This window comes from Epinephelus lanceolatus, chromosome 22 (genome assembly GCF_041903045.1).
Source record: "Epinephelus lanceolatus isolate andai-2023 chromosome 22, ASM4190304v1, whole genome shotgun sequence".
NCBI lineage: Eukaryota > Metazoa > Chordata > Actinopteri > Perciformes > Serranidae > Epinephelus > Epinephelus lanceolatus.
In genome coordinates, this window is record NC_135755.1 from 3,637,831 (window position 1) to 3,653,799 (window position 15,969).

Consider the following 15,969-nt stretch of genomic DNA (forward strand, 5'->3'; position numbering starts at 1 on the left):
ACTACAGTGATCAGTACAAAATACATTTGTAAAAACCCCTATTTTAGGAAATAGCTAGACTTTTTTGCCAGACATTTTTATGTAAGGGATAATTTAGATGACAAAAAGATACTGTCACACCCACAACATTCTTCATGATTACTTTGAGGTATACAGAGAAAGTACACAAATACAACAAATAAACACAACACTGATTGCAGACTGCTGCAGACTGAAAATATTTATTTCTTACCATACTCAGTTACAGTAACAGATCAACAATGAAAATCAGAACAAAATAGTAGTTTTTCTTACTACTGTAAAGTGTAGACAAATAAAAATTCCTCTGTTGGGTTCAGGAATGGGGAGTATGGTGGAAGGTATAAGACTGCAAATTCAGGGTGCTCATGGAACCAGTTGTGGACCAGAGCAGATCGATGGAAAGATACATTGTCCCAAACGACAATGTACTGCATGTGGTCCACTTGGTTTACAGTAAGCACCTGTGTGCTTCCACACCAGGTGGATGTGATCATCCAATTCTCTCATTAGGTGGTCGTTGGCAAGCAGGGGCTTTGTAATGAGAAGGAAGTAACCTCACAATCCTTATCTGTGTCTAAGGTGTGATAATGCGTGTAGAGCTTTGCAAACAGTGTGAAGCTGAGTCTGTGCTTATTGTTGTGCAACTATGGACAGGTGTTTTGCTTCTTGAGTGTAAAGAACTGTTAATTGTGTGAAAATTTTCATTTTAGTGCGTAAACAACTGTAAAAACTGTAAAAAAAAAAAAAAAAAAAGCACCAAGGCCCATTATCTAGAACAAGACATTGTTTCATTACTCAGGTCAGAAATAATATCTCCATGAATCTCTTCACAATAAAAGCTGATATTTACCAGAAGCTGCTGCACACAGAGGGAACAACAGGAGCAGGAATGTAACCATGAGAGCTGAGAGGATCTTTATCTGCTGCTGCATCTTCTCTCCTGCTCATGTTGAGTCCTGTGTCTGAAGTGAGCTGACTGAAAAATGGTTGGTCAAATATACATGTGTCATTTCATGTTCCTGTTATGTTATTGAGCTGATTGATACGGGCTGGACAAAATATTAGAGACACCTCTCATTGTAACTCAGTGCAGCTCAACAGCAGCACAATCATCATCATCATCATCATCATCATCATCATCATCATCATCCACATGATACATTCACTGTCACTCTGTGTAACATATGAACCAGAGTCAACACCGCCCTCTGCTGGACTCACAGTCACACTGCTTCTACTGTTCACCTCCATGTGCACCTCTGTCAACCAGCCATCAGGGCTCAGTGCACAGTTCCACTCAGACGTCCCCAAACTGTCCTCTGGGTTCAGTCAGGTGTCCTTCATTATTCTTAATATCAGGGTGTATCGTACTTTGACAGTTTCCATCAGTCAGCTGACTATGAAGGTGTAATCAATGGACTGGACAGTGAGGAAGGGTACGACTGCTCCAGCTGCAGGTTTGAATCATATAATAATGTTTGATAGATGATCTGATCACATCATTGGTATGACATCAACATACAAACAGTGTGACTGACATGTTGTTGATTAGACATGAAAGCTTTTAGTTTAATGCTGTTTTCGGACACGAGGTCTGAATCCACCTTTGTGTGGAGTTTACATGTCCTCATGTCTGTGTGTGTGTCCTCTCACTGTCCAAAGACTGGACACTCTGAATGTCCCAGAGGTGTGAGTGTGTGTGTGTGTGTCCACCCCACGGCTGTGATAAACTCATGACCTGTCCAGGTGTTTCCCACTCCTCACCCACTGACAGCTGGGTCTGACCTCATTTGTGATGTTTTAAAGCCGTTAGTTTTACTTTACTCTGTTTGTTCAGACATGTATGACCTCTGAGATACAGATACACGTTGAACAAAAGGCCTATTTCCTGCCAACACCAACCCACAACAGAGACACACACAGAGGAAGGAGGTGGGCTTTACTCAGTGTGAGCAGTTAACATTCATGCGCTGATCTCAGATGAGCGAGACATGAAATGGAGGAATCATGGTTACAGTGGCTGCTGGGTGAGGAAGACTTCATGACACTTGATCAATGCATGGTTGTTTGTCTGCGTACGACAAACAAAGTTTAGATGTCTCGTTACATGTGAAACCTCAAACTAACCTGAGTGTTCTTTGTCCTCAGTTGTGACCTCGCTGCTGAGCTGCACAACAAACCAAGGTCAGTAAACTTCTTCTGTCACGTCTGAAAAGTTCTTTACTCTCTGACAGACACATGAGTGTTGAGGACAGTGTCAGAGGAGGGACATTAGTGAATACAATAAAACACTGAGTGCAGTTTTGGTGGCTGCAGTCTGCACAGACTGAACAGCCGAAGCTAAAAATGATCATTTAAAAGGTTTAGTTATCCACAAACCTGCATGGCATGATGCTCCGGCTAACAGAGGAGAAAAACTGCTTCTATTGAAGGTCAGGTTTGAAGCTAGATGACATGATAACAGGAGGATGATGGAGCTGAATTAAAGTATTGATCAGAGATCAATAAACAGGAAATAAATTATTTATGAGAAACACATGTCACCAGATATTCTGCTGTGTGTTTAACACCAACTGTGACAGTGACATTTAACAACATGCAGAAAGAGTCAGTCTGTCAGCTCACTGCCTGCCCTCAGTGCTGAAACACTGACACAGATCAGCAGTGAACGCACACTGAGACAGTTGGAATATCAGCAATGTGACACAATAAGTCTCATAAAAGATAAAAATGATCATCTCTTATGGTATGTGTCTGTCCCTCCTCCTCCTCCTCCCTGCAGCCTCTCTGACTGTGAGTCCCAGCAGCTCTCAGATGTTCAAAGGACAGTCTGTCTCTCTGAGCTGTGAGGAGGACGACAGCTCTGCTGGATGGACTCTGAGGAGGAACACAACCAAAGACACCAGAACTGAATGTGGAGCTGACTGGGGAAAACCTGCTGGTTCTGTCTGTATCATCAGCTTCATCTTCTTATGGCACAGTGGAGTTTACTGGTGTGAGTCCAGAGAGGGAGCAACCAGTAAGAGCATCAACATCAGTGTCACTGGTAAGATCAGACTGTGGAGTCAGTGTTGATGAAGCTGTGTGTAAATGGATGAAATGCTGTAGTTTGTCTCTGTGTTGAGGTGGATCAGTGATCCTGCAGAGTCCTGTCCTCCCTGTGATGGAGGGACATGATGTCACTCTGCACTGTAAAACAAAGACGTCCTCCAACCTAATTTAATTTAACTGCATCAGAGGAACAGTGACATAAGTGAAGTTGTGCTTCTCATTGTTTTTTTTAATTTTATTTTGATTTTAGGGAAACCCTCCACTACAAGTCCTCCTACATCTACTTCTGGTTTTTCCTCCTCTTCCTCACCTAAACCTACCTTTTCTGACTCCCTATTATCATCTGTGGTTCCACCTGTCTGTGTTGCTGGTGTTGCTGGTGTTGCTGGTGAGACGATTCATCCACAGGAAACCTAAAGGTGAGATACAGACACAAAACAGACACACAGTGTTTCAGTGTTATTTACAAACTGACTCCTGAAGTCAAACGTCCATTTGATTTCTCATAAATTACTTTTCTGTTGTTAACAAACATCTTCACCACGAGGTCCATTTAGTTCACTCTGGAGCTTTAGATTGTATCACATGATCTTCCTCAGCAGATGAAGTTTGACATTGTAGATGATCAGTTTTCTTTAAAGATTCCATCCATTCATCTTCTAGCCGCTTCATCCTCTTGAGGGTCGCGGGGGTGCTGGAGCCTATCCCAGCTGACATTGGGCGAGAAGCAGAGTTCACCCTGGACAGGTCACCAGACTATCACAGGGCTGACACATAGAGACAGACAACCATTCACACTCACATTCACACCTACAGACAATTTAGAGTTAAATTGCCCCGAGAGAACCCACGCTGACAAGGGGAGAACATGCAAACTCCGCACAGAAGGGCTCCCACACCCGGGATCGAACCGGCAACCCTCTTGTTATGAGGCGACAGTGCTTCTTTAAAGATTCAGATTCAGAAAACTTTATTGTCTGTCGTAACAGAAAATCTTCTTCGACGTGGCTCCACATACAAGACAAGACAATACACTGATTAGAAACAATCGTACAACACAGATTCTGAAAGCACACACAGTGTGTATAGATCTTATTCTGCTCATTCATACTTCATACTTATATTTAAGGTTTTCATTTGTTTCCGTGTTTTAATGTTAAAAACACTTTATTGTCCTCATACTGTCTGTGCTGGAACACCTGCGTCCACTGTCTGTCTGAGACGCTCCGTATTACCTCCTGTCTCTTTAAGACCCCCTCCCCAAAAAGCCTCGTCTGCTCTGATCACTGTTTCTGGGTCCTCTGTATCTCTGCGTCTCTGCTCCGTCACTGCAGCCGGGGAACGATTGTAACAGAGAAGAGCAACATTTTGTACCATAAAAAATCACCAATAAAAGCTTCTAAACACAAGCGGACACGTTCCAGCAGGAATATGATCCAAAGTCAACATCAGTAACCAAGACGACATGTTTTCCTGATGTTAGTGTAGCCAAGTGGAAATAAGAGTTCACACTAAAGCCACTAGATGGCACTGTGCCCCAGACTGTGAGGTGTTCTATAGGAGATCGCATGAGAGAGTGAGAATCGCAGACCAGAAACAGGAAGTGATGAGCAGCGTCCGCTTGGAGAGAGAGACTCACCTGTTCACCAGAAGGGATATTTGTTGTTTTTCGAGTGGGTAAATATGTTTAAAATGTTACTTTCTGTATGAAACGCTTGACAGATGATCACTTTTGAGATCGTATAGATGTGTAACATGTAATGTTTACCGCAGATAGCGACGTAGTCGTTCGGATGTTTACAGATTTTGAGTACATGTGCTCTGTCGCGGAGTAAGTAATTAAGATGTCAACAAGGTTAATACATGCTGAAAGTATTGTTAATTCAGTTTACAGAGTTACATTTTGCTATTGTTCATGCTGGAAAACTTTCACTAGTTGTGCATTTTTACTGAAAATGATGTTTGAAAAATGAAAATGAAGTGAGGCTCTTCATGCCTGAAGATGTCCATTTTTGTTTGTGAATGAAATCTTTGTTAAACCTAAACCAAATTGAACTCTCCAAGATAATTTAATACTACTCTCTTGTTTTTTTAAAGAGTATTCGGAGAAATAAAGATCCCGTAAATTAGTTTGTGTCCTGGGTTATTTTAAATTTGACCAGGCTACATTAGCATGTAGCTACATGTTCTAGAATACACCTACTGGTGCTACTTGGACACATCCTCAGTGATGAACCCGAGGTCACAGGGTGTTTCGGGTCTTTAATCTTAATACACCCTCGCCCGGGCGACCCAGTCGGGGGTGATCAGTCCCCGACTTGTTTCCAAGTGGCCCACTACTCCACGGATCCCCCCTCCGGATCCACAGCCATCATAAGGCTCTTTCAGTGGCCTTGAGGATGTTTTTGATGGCTATTTTGCACAGCTGACCTTTTACTCCACGGAGGTTGAGGGTTCAACGCAATGAACGCAGTTCTGCGTATTTGGCCCTTTCCCGCTCGTTGGCCTCTTCAATCCGGTCTCCCCAGGGGACAGTAACGGCTGGGCTCCACGGGGCACGTCAGCGGCGCGAAACGTTTGCAGCGCGAGTCCCGTAGCAGCTTGCCCCCCTGTTAATCAATCACAGCGGCTCCACCGACAACGGGAGCGGCACGACAACTCTCTATTTTAGGATGCTCTTCTATTTTTGTCACGCTATGCTCCCCTACGCGACCCTCCAGCTGGTAAAAACTACATGAAATAGTGTGCTAAATGAGCACAATGTGTTTTTAAATGAATAAACCATTATCAGAGGTGATATGTGATGATTTTTTTTCCATGCATTTACCCATGTTTATCCGTGACATTGTGTAAATGTCCGTGGCAGACATTTGAAAGCGAGTAGATGTACAGTACAGAACAATACAGTAAACTTGTAGATAACTCAAATATATGATGTGATGAACTGCTTGGGGATGTGCTGGTACTTGCTGTCTTGAATCGCTGTGCTGACGGTATCTGCCAAGGCCCTAAGAACCTGGTCATGGTGCCAGTGGTACTGCCCGTCCCCCAATGCCTTCAAGCAGCAGCTGAGGATGTGCTCCAAAGTGCCTTTCTTCTGGCACAGTTGGCATGCTGGAGTGTCTACCAAGCCCCAGCAATGCAGATTGGCTGGGCTGGGGACAACGTTGTAAACTGACTGGATGAGAAAGTTGATGTTCTGAGGTTCGACTCTCCAGAGCTCTGACCAGATGATCTTACACTGTTCAGCATGCTCCCACTTTGTCCGGGCGCCTTGTTAATACATGCCGACCGTCTTGGTCCGGCGGTCTTCCTCCACCTCTGCTCGTATGTCACCCTGCACCAGTTGACGCTTCTCCCTCCCACTGGCTTTGTCATAGCGTGATTTGTGGCTGTAGCAGTGTATGTAATATTTCCCTGACGTTAGCATGCAGCTACATGTAGCAGTGTACAGTCCCTGACAAAAGTCTTGTCGTTTATCCAAGTTGTAGGAACAACAAATAATAACTTGACTTGTAGTTGATCAATTGGAATCAGAAATGGCTTATATGAAAGGCAAAGGCCTCTAGATTATGCTTATTATACCAAAATAAAGTTGTGCATCATTCACTGAGTTTTATCATTTAATTAGGACAGAAAGGTCAGATCTTGCTTGGACAAAAGTCTTGTCGCATACAAAAATAATGTACTGTAGAAATGATACTTTATTTTGAATACACAAACATGCTCCAATAACATCAGAACATAAAGTCATGGTGCCTTGGGAAAAAGAATTAATATCATGTATGACTCCCATGAGCTTGGAGGACTGCATCCATACATCTCGGCAATGACTCAAATAACTTCATCTTGAAGTCATCTAGAATGGAAAAGAAAGCAGTCTTGCAGGACTCCCAGAGTTCATCAAGATTCTTTGGTTTCATCTTCCAAGCCTCCTGCTTCATCTTACCCCAGACATGCTCAATAATGTTCATGTCTGGTGATTGGGCTGGCCAGTCCTGGAGCACCTTGACCTTCTTCACTTTCAGGAACTTTGATGTGGAGGCTGAAGTATGAGAAGGAGCACAATCCTGCTGAAGAATTTGCCCTCTCTTGTGGTTTGGAATGTAATGGGCAGCGAGAACCTCTTGATACTTCAGGCTGTTGATGTTGCCATCCACTCTGCAGATCTCTCGCACACCCCCATACTGGATGTAACCCCAAACCATGATTTTTCCTCCACCAAACTTGACTGTTTTCTGGGTGAATCTTGGGTCCATGCGGGTTCCAACAGGTCTTCTGCAGTATTTGTGGCGATTGGGATGCAGTTCAATGGATGATTCATCAGAAAAATCAACCTTCTGCCACTTTTCCACTGTCCATCATTTCTGCACGCTGTGGGCCTTGGCAAATGCAACACGATTCTTTTGTTGTCTTCTGTTTAATGCTGGTTTGTGAGCAGTAATTCGGCCATGGAGACCATTGCGTGAGAGAATTCGACAAACTGTTCTGGTAGATACAGGGGTTTCTGGTGACCAGTTCTGATGTAGCTCTGCTGCAGTTGAAAAAGGGCTGGCCCTGGACTGCCGAAGCAACAAACGGTCCTCTCTAACAGTTGTGTTACGGGGTCTGCCTGACGTGGGCTTGTCATGAACGTCACCAGTTTCTTCAAATCTTTTTTTTATCCTCTCCACTTGACGTTTGGATACACTGAAGATGTCTGCCACCTCAGCAGCAGACTTGGTCTTCAGGCTCTTGATGATCAGCACTTTGGTCTGTGGTTGAATCTTTGGCATGTTGTCAGCGGTCAGGTTGCACTTCACATGAAGGTCTGGTGTGCTGGGGTTCTTTTTATACACACCTGGGAATGTGTTAATTACAGTATTTGTCACAGGTGGAGCTCTAATCTGTGATTGGTTGAATCGTTTAAAGACACGACAAGATTTTTGTCCAAGCAAAATCTGACCTTTCTGTCCTAATTAAATGATAAAACGGAATGAATGATACACAACTTTATTTTGGTGTAATAAGCATAATCTAAAGACCTTTGCCTTTCATATAAGCCATTTCTGATCCCAATTGATCAACTACAAGTCAAGTTATTATTTGTTGTTCCTACAACTAGGATAAGCGACAAGACTTTTGTCAGGGACTGTATGTAATGTTTCCCTGACGTTAGCATGTAGCTATATGTAGCAGTGTATGTAATGTTTCCCTGACGTTAGCATGTAGCTACATGTAGCAGTGTATGTAATGTTTCCCTGACGTTAGCATGCAGCTACATGTAGCAGTGTATGTAATGTTTCCCTGACGTTAGCATGCAGTTACGTGTAGCGGTGTATGTGACGTATTCATTCAAATAAACACAAGAAGTTTGTGCTCTAGAGAAAGGATCAGCACTCAGTGAATAACCTCCTAAGCCCTATGATAAGCTGTTATGGCAAGGCTTATCTATACAAACCACTGAGCAGTGATAACTAACATGTCTTTGGGGTCATCGGGTGGGAACCTCCTTTCACCAGTGTTTTGTCTAGTTGGTCACACAACACCTCCAGGAGGCTAGACAGTGATCTCTGGCGTCCCAGAGACACTCCCCAATGCCAGGTCTCACTGCTCCCCACACCAACCCAATAACCTCCTTTACCTTACTTACACATGGCTTTCTCAGCCCAAACAGCACTGCCACCTTCAACCAAACCCAGGCTCCGGTCATGCAAGCTAAATATCCTTGCAGTAGCGTGTCTGGAGCAGATGAGCACATAGAGGAATCCATGACGAGCTGATGTCTTGCTTGTTTCATTCAGAACAGTGTGAAGCCTCCTGCGGTTTTTACTCTGATACACGTTGACCTTATTATTTGAAACTTTGGCCACGTTCAACATCAGACACTGAAACATTATAAACATGACAGAAAACAAGGAAAAGCATAATTAGCCCCATCTGAGCATTTATTTTTCATGTTGTCTCAAACATCAGGATTAAAATTGTTTGGAATTTCTGCTAATTTCATTTGTTCATTTGCAGCTACTGAAGTTGGAGATGATGACATCAGAGATGACATCACATACAGTGATGTCAATATATCACGTAACCTGCAACAGCCAATCAGACAGAGCAAAGGTAATGATGGTTTTATTGATTTTAAGGGGACTTTGTGTGTGTCGTTTTTTGTTGTTATGTCCTTGTGAGGACCGTATTGAGTTGTAGAACTTAACAGGACCTTTTGGAAAATGAGGACTTTAATATTTAATACTATATTAAATACATTATAATTATTGATTGTAGTAGGAGCTCATATAACCTGAATTATTTTTGTTGAATGGTGACTACAGCAGCAGCAGTGCTTATATTAACTGTTCTGGTATCAGTTGCAGAACCTGCAGTAATGTAATCTGTATTTTGTTTCCCAGAGAGCGATCCAGCTGCCGTCTACTCAGCAGTGAGAAGAGCAGACGACGTCAGCTACAGACAAATAGTCTTCAAAGACATCAGATCAAACAGGAAGAGAGGTACAGCTGTTTGTCTTTGTCTCCATGGCTGAATCCAAATGGCCGCACTTCACCACACTTGCAGACTCGCAGACTTTGTGGGCGCATTCCCGGGACGTGTGGGAGTGCTGAGGACTCCAAATCCACAACTCATCCAGTCCACAAGGGGCCTCAAGTGGACTTTCTGCAGACTTCCAGAGAGTCCGCTTGGGGTGCAGACTTCAGCAGGTGTCACTGATTTAATAACCCACAATTCATTGCAATACGGACGTAACGTTGTGGGTTTTTCAACAACCTAAAAAAGGCTATACATGTGATTTATATCTTGTTATCAGCAGGGACAGATGAGTTCAGCACTCTTCATCAACTTAAATGACATATATATGAATAAGTCAGCAGAGATAGTTGGACGTTTCCACTGCAACGAGTAAAAGAGTCACTTGCAGTCTCTGCCCTCGCAGACTCCACGTGATGACAGTAAATAAGTCACACTATGTATGGCTGAAGTCTGCGAGGGCTCAGTCTGCAGGTCCAGAGGGTGGACATTTAGATTCAACCCATCGTGGACCAACTGTAGTTTGTGAGAGAAGAAGACAGAAGAGTTCAGCTGGTCACTGTAGCTTTAGTCAAAAAACAAGAGAATAATGCATGTTTGGGACTATTTTCAGCGGTGGACTGATACACATCTGGTCCTCTAGTGGCAGTGATGTGTATCTGGGATTGGGTCAAAATAGACTACAGTGACTTTAAATGCACAAAATATTCTGGTTTTCACCCTTATTCCAAAAAAGACCATATTCCTACTGAGCGGTTAACATGACTCATGAACATGAATATTCCACTAATACTCCCATGGTGGGAAATCATGGTTCAAAGTATTCAAATGACTATCAGAAAGATTAATGATCATTAAAAATACTTATTAATTAATAATCAAAATAACTATAACCAAAATGACACACCAATAGTAAAGTTTTTGACACAGTAGAGGTTAACATTTATTCAAAAGAAAGAAAGCTAAATAACACACAGTATATCCTAACAAGTTACTATATTCAAGTGTGAGTGTATAAATGTGTGTGAAAAGGAGAGACAAAAACACGAGTGTGAACACACAAAAAACAAAATGGCCGCCAACAGAGATAACTGCATAGAAGCTAAGCCGCAGACCAAAGTTTCCTACGCCTCAAACTGACTTTTAAGAAAAGTTTTTTTTTTTCACTGTGCATGTTAAACCACAGCAGCTACTTCCTCCTGTTGATTCCAGTGAGCTGTGGCGTGAGGCTGGTCAGGTTTCTCACGATAGTCTCGTCTGCTTTACCTGACAGTGACGTCTTTTGCACCCTGTGATTTAATGTGCCAACGTTGTTTTAATCGCAGCGAGCAGCTTTGTGGTGGTCTAGTTTCCTGTGTCTGATAAATACCCTCCAGTGACATTTGGTCTTTCATTGTTCACAGCAGCACCAAAAACCTGCAGCCATTTTAGAGTCCATCACAAATGTGATTATAATTCAACATGAACAATAATCACACAGCAGTAGTGTTAATCGTCTTTATATTGCTATCAGTAGCTGGTGCTAACACTAGCAGTCCTAAGCTAACAGTAACAGTATCAGGTGCACTACCTGCAGTAATGTACGTTCATATAAGTTGCATGTATTTTATTTTTCAGAGAGTGAATCAGCTGCAGTTTACTCAGCAGTGAGAAGAAAAGAAGATGTCAGTTATGGACAAATAGAGATCAGGCTGAACAGGAGGAGAGGTACAGCTGCTCTTTATTACTGAACTCTACCACAGAGCCAGGCTAGCTGTTTCCCCCTGCTTCCAGTCTTTGTGCTAAGCTAAGCTAACCACGTCCTGACTCCAGCTCTGAACTGAACATACAAACATGAGACTGATATCAATCTTCTCTTCTCACTCTCAGAAAGAAAGAGAGGAGTTGAACTGTTCCTTTAAAGAAATCTGTGTAACAGGGATGTAAGGTCAGAAAGTCTGTGGGTCTGATTTCAACTACCTACAGCTCATGGTGTAAAGTGACAGTGCAGGTGCATGTAGTGTGTCCAGCTTCACTTTTACTGGTTAAATATACATAATCTGGGTGCGAGGGGCAAAGGGGTTGTATTTAGTCCCTTAATTGATTGTAGGTGTGTTTTGGGCGTGACACGAATTCAATCAGAGCGTCATCTCCCATTCCCTTTAAAAGCCAGATGCACCTGCTGCACTGCTGTTTACATGATGGATCCAGCAAAGTGGAGCAGAGAGCAGTTTTCTGCTGTGATGTCACTGCAGCAAATATCAAAACTAGACACTGTAGTTATAAACTTCACAGAGGAAACACAACTAAACATTTAGCTTCTGAAAGAATCGATGCAGTTACGCTGCTCCTCATGTCTAAATGTGGAGTCGGAGAGCAGCTCTGCTCTGATCTCTGCTGCGATCTCTGCTACGTTCACGTTTTACACAGTATCATTATCACAGTATTCATTTCAGTATCAATTCTGAAAGAATCAATGAAGTTACGCTGCCCCTCATGTGTAAATGTGTGTCTCTCTTGATGTGGAATCGGACAGCAGCTCTACTCTGATCTCTGCTATGTTCACATTTTACTAAATTTTAAAATTTATTTAAAAATCAATATATTTTTCCACCCACTGGATACATTTTGCTGGAGGTTAACAAGGGGCATGGCATGGCCACTGTGTGTGACCCCTGATGGTCTGTGGGCTTATGGGAAATGGTGTTCTGCTAACAAACAGAAACACTGAATAAACAGTGTTAGAAAGCACCGTCCTTATCCAGACATGAAGCGAGCCAAACAACATGCTGCTGAGAAACACTCTGGTTTTAGATATTAGCTGCTAACGTTAGCATGCAGCTGTCTGATAACAAGACTTTAGATTATATTTCACCTCACATTATAAACATTAGACTCATGTTATTTGTGTAGGTTATATTACAGCTCATGACGCGACACTGACTTCCTGTTTACACACAGATTATAGATCATAGAGAATAATAATAATATATAAAGTGTTTGTGTCTTTGTCTCCAACAGTTTCTCATGTTGTTTAAACTGTGTGTGTGTTCAGAGCCTCCAGCAGAGCCACAGGTCATCTACTCTTCACTGAGGTAGACCTTCACACCTTCACACCAGTCCAACCAGTGAAGTCCAGCTGGCCTGTCACTGGTCCCCACAGCCCCTCACACCTCAGGACATTCATGGGCTTTATTTCTTATTTCTATATGTGAAAGTTAAATGAGACTGGTGCAGCTACAGAGAGACAAACAGCTTCACTTTACACATTATTGTTTTACTTTTCTTTGGATAAATAACTTGTTAAATACTTATTTGTTTAGGTGGTAGTGTTTCAGTAGGGTGAAGAACACCGACATGTTTCTACTGAACAGAAGCTGCTGATAATAATGAACTTTACTGCTCTAATATTGATATCAAGTGGTGTCTCTGCAGGATCAATAAACTCTGGTATCTCTGCCTGTCCTCCTCGTGTGCTTCTGTGGGTTTCACTAAGCTGACACATGGAACATTTGACTTGTTCTGGTTTGGTTGTGGCTAACCGCTCGGTGCAGACAACAGAACAAACACACCGCAGACTATAAACAGCACCAACATCAGTCAGCAGCTGGAAACTCACACAAACAGCTTCAGTGTGTGTGTGTGTGTGTGTGTAGAGGTTTGGTTCTGTAGTCCATGAATTATTGAAACTATCCAGTGTGTAAAGTTTCTTTAAGAAGTTTGAACATCAGAAATCATCAGGTCCTGTTTTTCATGTGAGACTCAAACAAGCAACAACATGACAAAGTGATCACCTGCATCAGGTCGCCACATTTAAAGGTCAGGTTCAGGTGTCAGAGAAGCAGCATCGGGCACTGAGTGCACATCAGACATTAAAGACATCTGCTGCTGTCACACATTTATTGATCGATCAGCTTTTTCAAACACACACTGAACTCATATGTGTCGCTCTGCAGCCTGCAGGACTTCTCTCATCTTAATGTTCTGCCCCCTGCTGGTGTTGAGTTGTACTGCAGCTCCACTGTCTCAGTCACTCACTGATCAATCAATCAATGTCAGCTGATCAGTTGTGTCCATGTTCTGTGTGACCTGCCGTCTCCATGGTGATGACCTCCTCAACATGTGAACCAACAGAGATCACAGAGAGCGTGTTGTTGTTCTCACCTGTGTGATGTCACTCTGTGAGCCTGCTACACCTGAACAGGAGGATCATCCAGCAGGAGCATGTCAGCCTCAATCAGCACACACACACACACACACCTGTTGGTGACATCACATCACAGGTGTGTTTGATCAGTGTCACTTTAGTGTGTCTGACAGGAGGTGCGTTCAATGACTGATTAATGAAGGCAGGTGTTTCCTTTTCTCTCCTGAACATTAAACACAGTCACACACAATAAAGGTTTCATAAAGACATAAAGATGATCTGATGTTTGATGACGTGAACATTTAACCAGTCACGTGCTGAGACTGTCAGTGTTGTCAGAGACAGACAGCAGCTTCACTTTGTCCTACAGAGGATCAGTTTTATTGGAAACTCACAGGAGGAGGAAATACAAACAGGAAGTTCACAGGAAATCAGGAGGTGATTATGAGACATTGGGCCTTGTTGAGATTGTCTGATATTTGTTCTTATTTTGTTCCCTGTTGATTTCTGGGATTCACTAGTGTTTTCTTATTTTTGTTCTCCTCTTAGGGAAGAGAATATTTTACTGGTGATTGAGAGCACTCTGACCAGGATAAGAGGAAAACATCTTTTTTACAGTCCAAAAATGTGTTGCCTAGTGGAATAAAGCATCAGTGCTGAAACAAGTCATCTGGATGAGTCTGATTACTTCCTGTCAGTGTGACGTCAGAGATGAGTTGTCTGATTCTTTTAGGAGCTTCTCACTAAGTTACATATATATTTCAACAGTTCATTCTCTGTGTGTGTGTCTGTGAGCATTCACACTGTCACCATGACGACGCCCAGTGATGCTGAAATGCTGTTAAAGGCTGAACATCAGTCAGTGTTGTTTGGATCACTGAGCATGCTCAGTGCGGTGCTGTGTTGTCGGGCATTTCCTTCTGTTCACAGACACGACTTGTCAGGATGTGAATGCAGCACTAAGAGTCACAGCAGCTACAAGTCAGAGAATCATCTGACACAAATACCACATTTCTCTTTGAACAGGAACTTGAAGGCAACACAGAGCAAACACACAGAGAGAGTCGGCTCCTTTGAGTTAGTACATGTGGACGACTGATAGATAACTTTGACATGTCTGACACACTGCAGCTCAGTCCGCTAACCCTTTAACATACAGTTAGTCTTGGCTCACTTACAGATGAGCTGTTGAAGAGATGTTTGTCCCATGGTAGCTCTTGGTCACGTGACATCATCAAACACTTTGAATGTTTGTCTCAGAGCTGTTAAAACCTCTGGAGGTGGGTGCAGCAGCCGTGTGGTTTCTCTCCTGCAGCTGGTCACTTGTGTTAGTTTCTAATGGCAGAGATGAACGTTGTTGATTGTGATGAAGGATATTTCCACCTGTGTGTATTAGTGAGACTGTAGTTGTCATTTCCCTGAAGTTACTGACTGGACTTGACACTTTGTGTCTGTATCTAAAAGGAGTTTATTGTTGTGAACACATGTGGAGCAGCTGTTGTTGAATCCAAACATCAACACAGTCATTTATGCTCTTGTTGTCCATATCTAATACCACAACAACAAGTGAGCTCACCAGACCTCTGTAGCTCCTTGTCTCTGCTCCAGGCTCCAGGCTACCACTGCATTGTGGGTAATGTAGGCACCAGGTTTTGACAAGAAAGGAGAACGTGTGTAATAAAAAAAGACCACATCTCTAATTCTGCTGCATCGATTTGATTTTTTTTAAACTGTCCATCGTGAGTCCGTCATCGTCACCGGTCACCGTCTCGTACGCTGCTGCCACTGCCAAGGACGAGAGCAGACTGCAGACTATCATTCACTCCACTGAGAAGCTGACTGGCTGCACTCTGCCCTCCCTCCAGGACCTGTACACCTCCAGGACCCTGAGACCCCTCCAACCCCGGACACAAACCCTCTGAAACACTCGTCTGTGGTAGGACGCTGCAGTCCATCAGGACCAACAGCTCACAGCATGAGAACAGTTTCTTCCTGTGTGCAGCTGGACTCATGAACAAGGCCTGGGACGACCTCTGACAGACTCTCATCCTGCCCCCACAGACACTACACCTGACTTTACTGCACATCTTTACTGCTCATCTTCTTATTTTCATCTTCATGCTCCAAAACAACAAGGCAGATTCCTTGTATGTTAAAACTTACTCAGCAACAGACCTGATTCTGATTGTTGATGAGTAGTTTGATCGCGTGCAGCTACACTCTGTATGTTAGTCTCTGTCTGACCACAG

General features: G+C 43.1%; 2 protein-coding genes across 5 annotated transcripts; both read left to right on the forward strand.

Annotated features, from left to right (window-relative positions):
- The first annotated feature begins 1,659 nt into the window (after positions 1-1,659).
- LOC144459740 (uncharacterized) lies at positions 1,660-3,231 on the forward strand. The gene is made up of 3 exons (XM_078164328.1): positions 1,660-2,048; positions 2,170-2,205; positions 2,804-3,231. Exons 1-3 carry the CDS (start codon positions 2,018-2,020, stop codon positions 3,094-3,096), a joined length of 360 nt encoding a protein of 119 aa, XP_078020454.1. The 5' UTR covers positions 1,660-2,017; the 3' UTR covers positions 3,097-3,231.
- Positions 3,232-3,437: 206 nt separating this feature from the next.
- Positions 3,438-13,032, forward strand: LOC117258611 (uncharacterized). 4 transcript variants are annotated; one of them, XR_013488547.1, is made up of 5 exons: positions 3,438-3,491; positions 9,076-9,171; positions 9,462-9,560; positions 11,212-11,301; positions 12,629-13,032. XR_013488547.1 is itself a non-coding variant. In XM_078164325.1 (5 exons), exons 1-5 carry the CDS (start codon positions 4,679-4,681, stop codon positions 12,670-12,672), a joined length of 396 nt encoding a protein of 131 aa, XP_078020451.1. In that variant the 5' UTR covers positions 4,676-4,678; the 3' UTR covers positions 12,673-13,032. The 4 variants fall into 4 exon arrangements, 2 of the variants coding, with proteins under 2 accessions (XP_078020451.1, XP_078020452.1); XR_013488546.1 differs by lacking the exon at positions 3,438-3,491 and adding an exon at positions 4,676-4,749; XM_078164325.1 differs by lacking the exon at positions 3,438-3,491 and adding an exon at positions 4,676-4,745.
- The last annotated feature ends 2,937 nt before the right edge of the window (positions 13,033-15,969 follow it).